We start from the raw sequence: 12843 nt of genomic DNA on the forward strand, positions 1-12843 counted from the left end.
ACATATAGTTTCCTGGATTTAGTATATGGTTTGATCAATATATATAGAGTTTGATTAATTTGAGTTAGTGAATAGTTGATTATTAGTCTATATATATATATATATTTATTGATTATATCTTTTAGTGATTAATTAGTCAATAAGAAATTAGTAATTATTTAATTATTTTATTTATATACACTATAATGAAATACTTATATCTATTTATTAAATAATTTACTATAGATAATCAAATAATCATTTTATTATTTAATTGATTATGTAATTATCTCAGGGCTAAAGGGAGATATTACATTAATCACTTAAAAAAATATTATTATTTTTATATTAATTACAGAGAGCTCAAAAAAAGCAATTTACAATGAAAATGGGAGGCTAAGCCTCACACCAAAAGAGTATGAGTAAACAATTACATTAAGAGTAACAAAATAAAATAGTCAAAAAAGATACTATGAACAACTGATGCAAGAGGTCAGTGTATGACTGAGCCCAAGTTGTCCATCATCGAGGGCCCTCCATCCAAACAACGCTCATTCTATTCTGGATCTGATCACGCATGAGAATTTTCTCATAAGAAGCATTCTTCTTCTTTTTGATTCTTTATTCAGCTTTTTGATGGTGTCTTCAAAAACAGCATAGTTATCCACAGTTCTGCACCAGTCATAGCCATCCTTCATCTCGAAAACGAACATGGTATCATGCCCCACTTTCAGGAATCTCTTCAGCTTCTCGCAGTCTATCATCATGGTGTATTATTATTGTTGCTTTGTGATGCACAATATTCGTATGTCATCTCCATGATCTTTTATCCTTAGTAATATTACACAACATTTTATAAATTGCAATAAAGTATTATTGTTCATTTTTATGGTTCCCAAGGCAATATAGGGAGACATTTTGTGTGATAGCTGCCTGTGTAATGCATGTGACTTTATCTTACGCTAATAGCCACATCATCTTAAACTTTTTTTTTATAATTATAGAAATCTATTAGGGCAAGGTATGATACTATGAAATGAATTTTGAGTGAAATAGGTATGATACTATGAAATGAATTTTGAGTGAAATAGAATCTAGAGTTATAATTCTTTTAATCTTTATGGTACGCACCATTCATGGGACATCATCCCATCTTTTGCCCCTAGTAATATTAGGCAGATTTGATGTGTGATAAAAGAATGTATACTGCATATTTTAGTTTTCATATTGTATTAATAATCATCATCTAAACCTATAGTTTATAAATAGCAATCCATTAGGGCTAAGAGTATAATATGGATGTAGATTAAAATAGCATACTAGAGTTATAATTCTCTATTATCACCTAGTTCTTTTAGCTATTGTTTTTGCACTAGTCATTATCCTTTTTGGCAAGATGTACCTATCAAATCTACTTTTATGCAAAAAGGAGCTATAGTCATAAAGTCATCAATCTAATATCTCTTTACCTGGTCTTATCCATATTGACAGGATGTCAATGCCCATCAAAGCTACATTAATGCATAAAGGAGATGGGAAGGAATATCAGAGCAACAATGTTGGTAATCCACCCGGAGTACTTGAAACAACAGCCATTAAATTTGAGCGAACATTCAATATAGCTTTGACAGTATGTACTTTTGACTAAATGATTTTAATGCTTTTTTTGATTGCAGACTTATCATTATTGTACTGTAAAATGTAAAAGATATGAAATTTATATTATTTTGAGTTTGATTAGCTCATGAAAAATTACTGTAATCTAAATATATTTCAAAATTGATTTATAGCAATAATTTGAAAGAATTGTTAATACCATGACATTTAAAAAAAAGAGCTCTCATCTATATGTTCTATACCTAAAATGTGTGTCCTCGTCAAGCCAAATGATGAGTTAAACGCTCCTTTATTCTATTTGACAACTGTTTCATTATTCTCTTAGCAGAGAGGGCTCTGTTAGTTGCAGTCATATTTCATAATTGTGATAGAAGAGTGATGTAGAGGGTTTAGCACTTTGTATGAAAATGAAAAGAATGGACAAATTTTCTAAATGGATTAATGAAACATGGAGAATTTAGAAGATATGAAGAGGAATCTACCGTAAAATACAGCCTATGAAATTAGATTAAAAGATTAGGAAGACTAACTTATTTCTACCATTGAATGTTAGTTAGATTGCTTATATCTAGGTCAGAATGCCAACTTCAACCATGAACTCCCGAGAACCTTCCCCATCCTATAAAACTTGTGGATATGACCAAGATTACCATAATCCGTCAACGACAATCCTTCCAACATGGTGTTTGGTAACAAAGGCATCCCTTGCTTTATCCAAAGACAAAGAGATCAATATAAAAAGCTTCAATTTTTATTCAAACAATCGACAAAAAATCAAAACCACATTTTTTTGTGGAAAAATCATCAAACCTCAATGCGATGAAGAAATCACACACCTTCATTTTTTGTGGAAAAATGGTAAAAGTTTACAAAACAACATCAAAAGACTCTGATTTTTGGGACAAATCATACAAATCTCTTAATGAATTTTTATGGAAACCGAAATAAAAATCAGAAAACCCACAAAACAACAACAAAATTTTATAAAACCCTGCATCATTTTTATGGAAAAAATCATAGAAATCTCTGTCATGATGTTTTGTGGAAATAAAAATCAGAAAACCTTGAAAATTCAATAAAGAACAAATGCACATTTTCTTGGTGAAAAAATCATGCAAAAATAAAAAACTCATCACCACAATTATTAGATTAAATCAATAAAAACCTAGATGTCGTTGCTAAAATTCTCGGTGACCATGATTTAATAAAAAATCACAAAAAATGACACTTTGCACACGGTATTGAAAAGATCCTCATGTGTAAAAAAATAATTTACCCAAGAAAACTTTGGAATGCTTAGAAAAACCCTTTACATTTGGAACCTCACATAGTTACGGAAAAAAGGATTTCATTTTGTTTTTCTAAAAAAGCTTTAGAAAAATCAACAACCCTCTTCACAGTGTTGTGAAACAAGACATGAACCAGATTGCGCCAAAAATCATCCGAAAAAAAGCTTTTGTTCGGCCAAAACACATGGCAAAATGAAGGTTGTGTTGAAAAATCTTTGTGAAAAACAATTAAGATTCTTCAAAATGGCACTAAACAAACCTTGACCTACAATTTCTTCTGTAAATGACTATAATATTCCCCTATGTGGTATACCCAAATTATTAATAAAATGGCTTACTCAAATCAACTAATTAAGTAGTCCCAAAATTTAAATAACATTATAAGGGACCTTTAATTAATTGATTTTTGTGTTACTTGGGGACGCGCACCTGGCCTAAAAACCCCTGCCCCTATATTGGAAACTTTTTTGAGGACTTAGGGACGACTAGGTCCCCACTCCGTCCCCCTTTTCTAAAAATTCTTAGGAAACGTCTTGGAAACTTGGGGACTTTGGAAAATTTTTATAGGGAAATCCATACGTCCTGAGGATGATTGGGAACACCTAGGAAGTCCCCAAGATGGATGGGCGTCCCGATTTTATAGACAACATCAGCATTTATAAAATATTCTATTTTGTGGAAATAAAAATCAGAAAACCTTGAAAATTCAATAAAGAACAAATGCACTTTTTTTGGTGAAAAAATCATGCAAAAATAAAAAACTGATCACCACAATTTTTAGATTAAATCAATAAAAACCTAGATGTCCTTGCTAAAATTCTCGGTGACCATGATTTAATAAAAAATCACAAAAAATGACACTTTGCACACGGTATTGAAAAGATCCTCGTGTAAAAAAATAATTTGCCCAAGAAAACTTTGAAATGCTTAGAAAAACCCTTTACATTTGAAACCTCACATAGTTACGGAAAAAAGGATTTCATTTTGTTTTTCTAAAAAAGCTCTAGAAAAATCAACGACCCTCTCCACAGTGTTGTGAAACAAGACATGAACCAGATTGCGCCAAAAATCAACCGAAAACAAGCTTTTGTTGGGCCAAAACACATGGCAAAACAAAGGTTGTGTGGAAAAATCTTTGTGAAAAACAATTAAGATTCTTCAAAATGGCACCAAACAAACCTTGACCTACAATTTCTTCTGTAAATGACTATAATATTCCCCTATGTGGTATACCCAAATTATTAATAAAATGGTCAACTAATTAAGTGGTCCCAAAATTTAAATAACATTATAAGGGACCTTTAATAAATTGATTTTTGTGTTACTTGGGGTGCGCCCCTGGCCTAAAAACCCCTGTCCCTATATTGGAAACATTTTGAGGACTTAGGGATGACTAGATCCCCACTCCGTCCCCCTTTTCTAAAAATTCTTAGGAAACGTCTTGGAAACTTGGGGACTTTGGAAAATTTTTATAGGGACATCCATACGTCCCGGGGATGATTGGGAACACCTAGGAAGTCCCTAGGACGGATGGGCATCCCAATTTTATAGGACACGTCAGCATTTATAAAATATTTTATTTTGTGGAAATAAAAATCAGAAAACCTTGAAAATTCAATAAAGAATAAATGCACATTTTTTTGGTGAAAAAATCATGCAAAAATAAAAAATTCATCACCACAATTTTTAGATTAAATCAATAAAAACCTAGATGTCCTTGCTAAAATTCTCGGTGACCATGATTTAATAAAAAATCACAAAAAATGACACTTTGCATAGGTATTGAAAAGATCCTCATGTGTAAAAAAATAATTTGCCCAAGAAAACTTTGAAATGTTTAGAAAAACCCTTTACATTTCGAACCTCACATAGTTATGGAAAAAAGGATTTCATTTTGTTTTTCTAAAAAAGTTCTAGAAAAATCAATGATCCTCTCCACAGTGTTGTGAAACAAGACATGAACCAAATTGTGCCAAAAATCAACTGAAAACAAGCTTTTGTTGGGCCAAAACACATGGCAAAACAAAGGTTGTGTGGAAAAATCTTTGTGAAAAACAGTTAAGATTCTTCAAAATGGCACCAAACAAGCCTTGACCTACAATTTCTTCTGTAAATGACTATAATATTCTCCTATGTGGTATACCCAAATTATTAATAAAATGGCTTACTCAAATTAACTAATTAAGTGGTCCCAAAATTTAAATAACATTATAAGGGACCTTTAATTAATTGATTTTTGTGTTACTTGGGGATGTGCCCTTGGCCTAAAAACCCCTGTCCCTGTATCGAAAACATTTTGAGGACTTACGGATGACTAGGTCCCCACTCCGTCCCCCTTTTCTAAAAATTCTTAGGAAACGTCTTGGAAACTTGAGGACTTTGGAATTTTTTTATAGGGGCATCCATACGTCCTAGGGATGATTGGGAACACCTAGGAAGTCCCCAGGATGGATGGGCATCCCAATTTTATAGAAAACATCAGCATTTATAAAATATTTTATTTTTTTAAAACATTTTTTGTTTTAATTTTAAAGTTGGCCCCTCCTTCAAAGTTTTCCCTAGCATGCTTATTGCTAGTGGGTACTTAATTCCTGCTATTTAGGGCTTTCTGATTAGTATTTGACAACATTATGTTAAGAATCATGGAATTAATATTGCTGATATAGTCACGTTACATGCTGAAAATTATATAGCAGATTGTTTGCATGGTGCTGGGAAAGTCTAAAAGTGCATTGTAGGCCTAGAACATGCTTCCTTATGCCATTTTCAGGCAATACATAAGTGCTTGGTTGGTCTTGGGTTGATATGGGTCCTTTGTGAAAGATATGGTGAATATTGGAATTTGCATCAAGATACCATCTTATTGTAACAAACCTATATCATGATCATAACTATATAGAGGACCTTTTTGTATTAATATCAGTCCACTTACAATGAATTGGAAGTGTAGTTTCAGAATTAAATGATAGTAGTGTGTTTCAATTTGGAAGGTGGGTTATTGTTCTTGTTTTTATTGAAAATAAATTCTAAATTATGTTCTTGGGTGTATTTCAAATTTTTGTGTTATTATTTTAATATTACATGGAAATTGACAATAATTCCAAATTATGAATGCATTATAGCATATTGAGCATTGGGTTTGATCATTGAAATGCTGTATGTTAAGGTTCTATGATGTTTAAATGGTATGGTTTATCCTTGTCTTTAGATGAATGTAATGTATATATGCAAATTTCCTTATATATTTCATATTTTCTCTATATTTATATAGCTGTCCCCATTTGCCATCCACCCTCGCCCCCAAAATTGGCAATTTTTTTTGCCGTCCTAGAAACCCGTCCTGCCGTCCCCTGCTGTCCTTGTCTTGGAAACTCGGGGAACATAGATTGATTTAGTTAATAAATAGAGGGGAGGTGGGGAATTAATAAATTAATAAAATAAGGTCCGTTGTGACCTATTGCAAATCTCTAGATGCTCCTTCGAGGTCTTTATAAGGAGATGGCTGGGCATTGTTGATCATCATGGATTGTATCTGAACTCTTTTTTGTATTTCCAGAGGTTATAGCATGAAGGTGGTTTGTATGCAGTTTCAGAGGTGGAAGATCCTCTCTATTATGTATTCACAGTTTTGGTGGCAATAACTCCTCACCATAGTCTGTCGTTGGAGATATTGCTTTAGATATTTCACTTCTTACTTCATTGCTGGATCTATCTCTACCATATGGCCATTTAAATTGTTGGAGGTATACTTTGTGTTGATTCATTCCTATATCTGCAATAATCTTATGATGAAGGATTTATCTAGTATTGGATCCTTCTGTGGAAGTAACATTATCATACAAAATGTTTGGAAGTGTCTTGAAGGGTGTCGAGTACCATTGATTGAGGGTTGAAAGTGTCGAAGGTACTTTTGCCTCGGGCATTTTCCCTTGGGTGCTTTCCCTCAGGTACTTGGTCTGCAACTACTTCTCCCACGAGTACTTCCCTCAGGTTTTGTTTTCCTCAAGTTCTTTTTCCCTCAAGTACTTTTCCCTGGGGTATTTCCCTCAGGTGTTTCCTTTGAGCCTCGGGAACTTCCCTTGGGTACTTTTCCCTCAAGTGTTTCCCTTGAGTACTTCCCTCAAGTACTTTTCCCTTGGGTACTTCCATCAAGTGTTTCTATTGGTACTTCCTTTGAGTACGTTGTGCTTAGCAACTTCCCTCGAGTACTTTGCCCATGGGTCCTTCCCTCAAGTAATTCCCTTGGGTATTTGCCCTTGAGTACTTTGCCTTCTGGTACATCACAATGGTATATAATGTGCGGTGGAAATTTATGTACCGTGTGGTTGGGTACAATACAATCAGAGTTAAATTCTTACTAGCCTGTGGAATGCTTAAAAATGGATTGGGCTGAGTCGTTAGAAAAATAAAAAAGGATTGGATTGATGGTGGAAGGAAGACAAACATATTCCTCAAGGATTACATAGACCTGAGTTTGAGGTACTCATCCTTCGACGGTAATAGGACTTGCAACATCAATCTCAGTCGAGTGATCAACAATGAGGTACTTAGCTCTATGAGCCCTATGAATGAAGTCATGCCTACACTGCATTTGCAGGAGGATTCAGACAAGAATGTGTCAACAACTGTCCCTTTAAATATAACACATCCATATTTCCAAAAGAGTGAACATTGCATAAATTTCGTCAAACCAACACTCTATGATCAACTTAATTAAAATTTGGGTTCTATCAGTGATCAAATGAGTAGGCTCCACCAGTGGTTGATTAACATTATGGAAATGCTACTGATGAGGAGCAACTATAGTTGGTTCAATACGGAGTTTATCCTTTGGTTGTGCATGAAGCATGCATGACTGCAATCTCTCCGTGTGAGGGGCATCCTCATAGTAGCAGCAAGTTTTTCTTGAACTATGAGATGCTTGAAGAGATTGATGAGCATGATGGCTTGAAGGCTTTGGATCAAAGCACCATTGTGTTTTATGATTGGCTTCTTTGAGAACTGGGTGACTCTCAACATGGCAATGTTTATATCAAATTGGGGCAACGAATCTTGTTGGTGGTTTACTCGTGCTTGTGATCTTGAAGGAGCAGAGAGATTTTAATGGATACTGCTTCCAACATCTGCACATGGTTTGGGATCCTAGAGCTTCCCAGTGAATGGATTGTTTGATGATGAATTGCTTGAGGACAAGCAATCTTTGGGCAGTGAGGATTTGTGATGTCCCCAAATTTTTAATCAAATGGCTTTAATTAAATTAACTAATTTAGTGGACCTTTAATTAATTAATTAAATTAATAAATAGGGGAGGGGCACAAATTAATAAATTAATAAAACTAAAATAATAAATTTATAAAATTAGGTTTGTTGTAACCTATTGTAAATCTCTAGATGCTTCTTTGAGGCCTTTATAAGGTGATGGCTAGACATTGTAAATCATCATGGATTGTATTTGAGTCTTCTTTGTATTTCCATAGGCTGAAAGTTGGAGGTGGTTTGTATGCAGTTTCAAAGGTTGAAGATCCTCCCTTTTTTGTATTTGTAGTTTCGATGGGAACAATTCCTCACCCTAGTCTGCTGTTGGAGATATCACTTCAGATTTTTCCATTTATACTTCATTGTTGGATCTATCTCTATTTTGTGGAAATATAAATACAAATATCTCGTTCTTGGCAATTCAATGTTGTTGGCGTATACTTTGTGTATTCTTGTATCTGCAATAGTCTTTTGATAGAGGAATTATCAACGGTTGAATCCTTCAGCGGAAGTAACATTATTGTACGAAATGTTTGAAAGTGTGTCGAAGGGTGTTGTGTACAGTTGATTGAGGGCTAAAGGTGTTGAAGGTACTTTTCCCTTAGGCATTTTCCCTCCGGTGCTTCCCTTGGGTACTTCCTGGGGGGACTTTTCCTTACTTCCTTTGGGAGATTTCCTCGGGTACTTTGCCCTCCAAAATTTCCCTCATGTACTTTGCCTTTAGGTACATCCCTCGGGTATTCCTCTCGAGTACTTGCCTCAAGTACTTTGCTCTCGGGTACTTCTCTTGTGTATTTCCCTCGAGTACTTCCCTCAAGTACATTGCCCTTAGATACATATCTTAGGTACTTTATCCTCGAGTACTTCCCTTGGGTACATCACAATGGTATGTGACGTACAATGGAAATTTAGGTGTATGCGGTTGGGTACATTACACCCTACGGGTATTTGCTTCGAATATTTCTATGTGTACCACATAATTTTAAACGAACAATTTTCATGCAAACTGATTTCTATTCATCGAACTAATTATTTTGAAAATCATATAATATTAGACTAAAATAGAGATCTAAAATTAAATATAAATATTCCCATCAAATAGATATATCATTACAACCTTATTTTCTGAATCAAATATGAAATAGCTATGTCATTGCAAGTTTGTCTTTAAATGAAATACTTAACAAATTAGGTTAGTTGCGAATTTCATTGATAATCTACTGTACCATCTTAAAACAGACGCACTCATCTTATAAGACCTTTTAGCACTTGTTTTGTGACTTCCTAGACCATGGATGGATTTGTGCTTGATGCCCTCCCTCTCCTATTTTCTTCCACCTTTTCCCGAATCTTTCTGCATTCCTCCCAAGCTTTTTGAGGCCTGCCCTTTCCCTTCCCTAGGATAGGTCGACCTAGAACAAGTCGACCTAGGTCTACCTAGTCTAGAAGAGACCTTTTCCCTAGTGATTGCAGGGCATGAAGCTCGAAAGGTCTTGAGGTTCCAAATTGTTAACTCTCGCTCTCTAGTTGGCTTGTATTGTTTTCTCGCTCGAAAACTAGTAAATAAGGAGGCTTGGAGGCTTCATTTTGCATCCTACAATTTCATGCAAGCTACACTCACACTTTGCAATCAAGGCATTCAAGCATTCAAACATTCTAGCAAAGGAGTTTTCGTTAAGCATTGAAAGATACTTTGTGAGCATTTTCTCTTCAAGATTTAGCATGTTGTTGGCCATCAAGGGAGGAGATCTATGTTGAGACATTCATCATCTTCTTCATTGATGCACATTTACATCCATGGCTCCATGGTGTGGTTATGGTAGATCCATTACAACTTGTGGAGATATCCTACATTTACATTCATAATTCAACATATGCAACATCCAACAAGGAAAAATCCTTATTGACAAGGGTTTTTACAAGCGAGGTGAATACTTACATTTATCTTGTTTTAGTTACATACATTATGTTTCTCAATTTAAGGTTGGTTCCTCAATTTAGAGCTTGACCAAGGCAAGCCCTCATCCACCAAACAACAAAAACCTTTGTATTATGTGCAGGAGCAGGATAGTGAAATTGTGATTGTAGATTTGGAATTAACTCTCCGAAATCTTTCCAATCTAGGTCGACCTTGTTATAGTGCCCCGCGAGGAATCGTTGTGGAACAATACCACCAAGTCGACTTGTTCTTTGCTTCTTGGCCAAAAAACTAGTTTATTGGTTTTTCTTGGTTTTTCATTTTCTTAAAGGATCCCTAGTCAGATTTTCAATTACAAATCTGGATACACTCTTTTCAGAACTAAAACACAACTTCCTCTACACATTTCAAGGCGAGTCTTCTATCTTTCATTTCAACTCATAATTTTGGCATAATTCTGTATCTTAATTGGGCTGATTGCGATCTACATTACTTAATCAATTAGTTCAATTTTCCATATACATTATCATACACCGGCCTAACAGTATTTTTTTTATATCGTATTTCTTTTTACAGTTCAAATTCAGTATTGACATCTCTTCCTTTTGGGCCTTCCTAACCTAATTGGGATTCAAAAAGGGATCATATTTGGAGATTCTCCAGTTCTCTACACATATCTTTGAATGCTTTAGCTAGTAAAGTGGAGGCCTAGATCATACTAAAACGCTTCCATTTTTCCTCTAAACATCCACTAGACAAATGAATTGGGTTTTTGTCCAATCCACCAAGAAATCTTGAAGGTTTTCATCCTCAGGTTTTAAACTCAAAGCTAGAAGCTCCCAAAATCTCCAAAAGGAGATAATAGACCAAGCATAACAAAGCATATTTTGAATAATAGTCTTGTACTTTTAGCCTTCTCCAGCAAATTCTTTCCATTCCATCAACTTGTCTCTTGGCATTCCATTTTCTTATCATTTAATTTGAAATAAAGTGACATTTATTTAATAATTCAGGTTGACATAAAAAGTCACTTTAATTGCTCTATTAAACAATTAAGTTGTCAATGTATTTGAACAAAGGGACATTACAATCCTCCCTCCTTAGAGATTCTTTGTCCTTAGACAATCATGAATCTGCATACCAATACTAGGATCCCAAATAAATCTGCAAATAGCTCCATTGCATATTCCAATACAACTAAACTCAAAATCAAAACTTGCCACATTGCAAAGCAATCTGCTCAGATGCAACTTATTAATGAAAAAGATCCTTGAATGCTAAGGCCAATTTGGAGAACTATCACTTCAATCACTTGAAGACTTCAACTCATTTTTAGTATCACAACTCTATAAACCATCATAATTGCAATCACCCAAAAATGGTCATCTAGACTATGAGCCCCCATTCTAGCATTTTTGCATAATTTATCTAATGCTTATCCTTGTTCAAATCTCAAAAAACCCATTTATTTGATTTTATCCTATAGTTTGCCCACTTTATCCTAAGTTCATATTTAATTAAAATAACATGTCCCCTTTTAATTAAATAAAATTCCCCACTCATTTCTTATCCTAAGTTGCATAGACAAAAACATTTCTCTTATTTAAAAATAAAAGAAAAGATATTTTTGTCCCAGATGGGGGACAAAAGTCAACTCTTTATCATGATTGGTGGAAATGCTTGTACACATGGATTACTTCCACTTTCAAACTCCATCCTTGATCACATGCATCTTGCTTCATGATCTCTATCGTCCAGTTCTCTTAAAAAGAGAGAGCTCTCTCCTCACTTCACAACTCCACTCTTTTACTAACGTTATGTTGCAGGATTGAAGATCTCATACTTGTGGAGAGTATCTTCTTCTATCTTTTATTCTTCATTCTTCATGCTTCTCATTCATTCTAGTTTCTCTCCATTCTTATAGCTTAAACCATCTAGTCTAAATAGGGGTTGTAATACTTGCTTTCTAGTTTAGCTTGCATTCCACTTTCTCTCATTTAGCTATCATTTGCAGTATATTCATTCTAGATTCTTGGATGCTAGCATTCTTGCTCCCATCTTTGAATCTCTTGTTCTATGATGCACCTTGCAAGGGTTGCATAGTTTGGTTCATTTGGCCACCATCTCATAGCCTTTGCACGTCATAGATAGAGAGCTATAAGTTGCCTCTTGAGATGCCCTCTTTCATGGGTATTCTCAAGAATAATGGTTTATAGAAGTGTGACACTTTTTGTGCACACATTTTTGGCGCCCACCGTGGGGCTTGAATCAAGTTTCTAGCTCCATTTGCTTTCATTTTAGTTTTATTTCTCATTCCTGATTTTTTACAGTAGCATATTTGATCTAATCAAGTGGTTTTGTAGGGTTCTCACTTTGGTTTTAAGGCTAACCCTTGTGCAGATTGGTTTGAAGGCCAAAACCCTAGATTTTTAAAGATTTGATCATATCTCCTAAATCGCTTTGAGTTCGGTTTTGAATTTTTTTGTGCAGGTTGGCGATGCATTGTAAATGGCTTAGTCCAAATTTCAGAGATTTATGAGTTGACTTGCATTTGTTATGAATTTTTCTTTGTTTTTCATCAAATGTCATTTTTGCACGCAAATCAGCGAATGTTTTGGGAAAAATTACATTTTTGGAAATCTTTCTAAATTCTACAGGGGGTTTGTTCTTTGTGTTTTGAATTTAGAGGTTGTATTAGAGCTCAGTAACTCGAGTTGAAAAATCTGGTTTGTTTTGACAAAATGAGTCCCTAGGGCACAAATGAAGAGATAGTGCTAAATTTCT

At 34.5% G+C, this 12843-nt stretch overlaps 1 protein-coding gene across 2 annotated transcripts in view; it reads left to right on the forward strand.

The window, feature by feature from the left end:
• The window catches only part of IM (Alternative oxidase family protein), a 158083-nt gene that overhangs the window by 25250 nt on the left and 119990 nt on the right, over window positions 1-12843 (forward strand). The window contains exon 2 of one of the 2 annotated variants that reach the window (XM_089806972.1): window positions 1471-1609. The exons of the other annotated variant lie outside the window; for it this stretch is intronic. Within the exon in view, the coding sequence (XP_089663098.1) occupies window positions 1471-1609 (139 nt within the window). The remainder of the gene's footprint in view (window positions 1-1470; window positions 1610-12843) is intronic. 2 annotated transcript variants of the gene reach the window in all.

Source organism: Cupressus sempervirens, chromosome 10, assembly GCF_028749045.1.
Source record: "Cupressus sempervirens isolate cs-2001-9-10 chromosome 10, ASM2874904v1, whole genome shotgun sequence".
Lineage (NCBI taxonomy): Eukaryota > Viridiplantae > Streptophyta > Pinopsida > Cupressales > Cupressaceae > Cupressus > Cupressus sempervirens.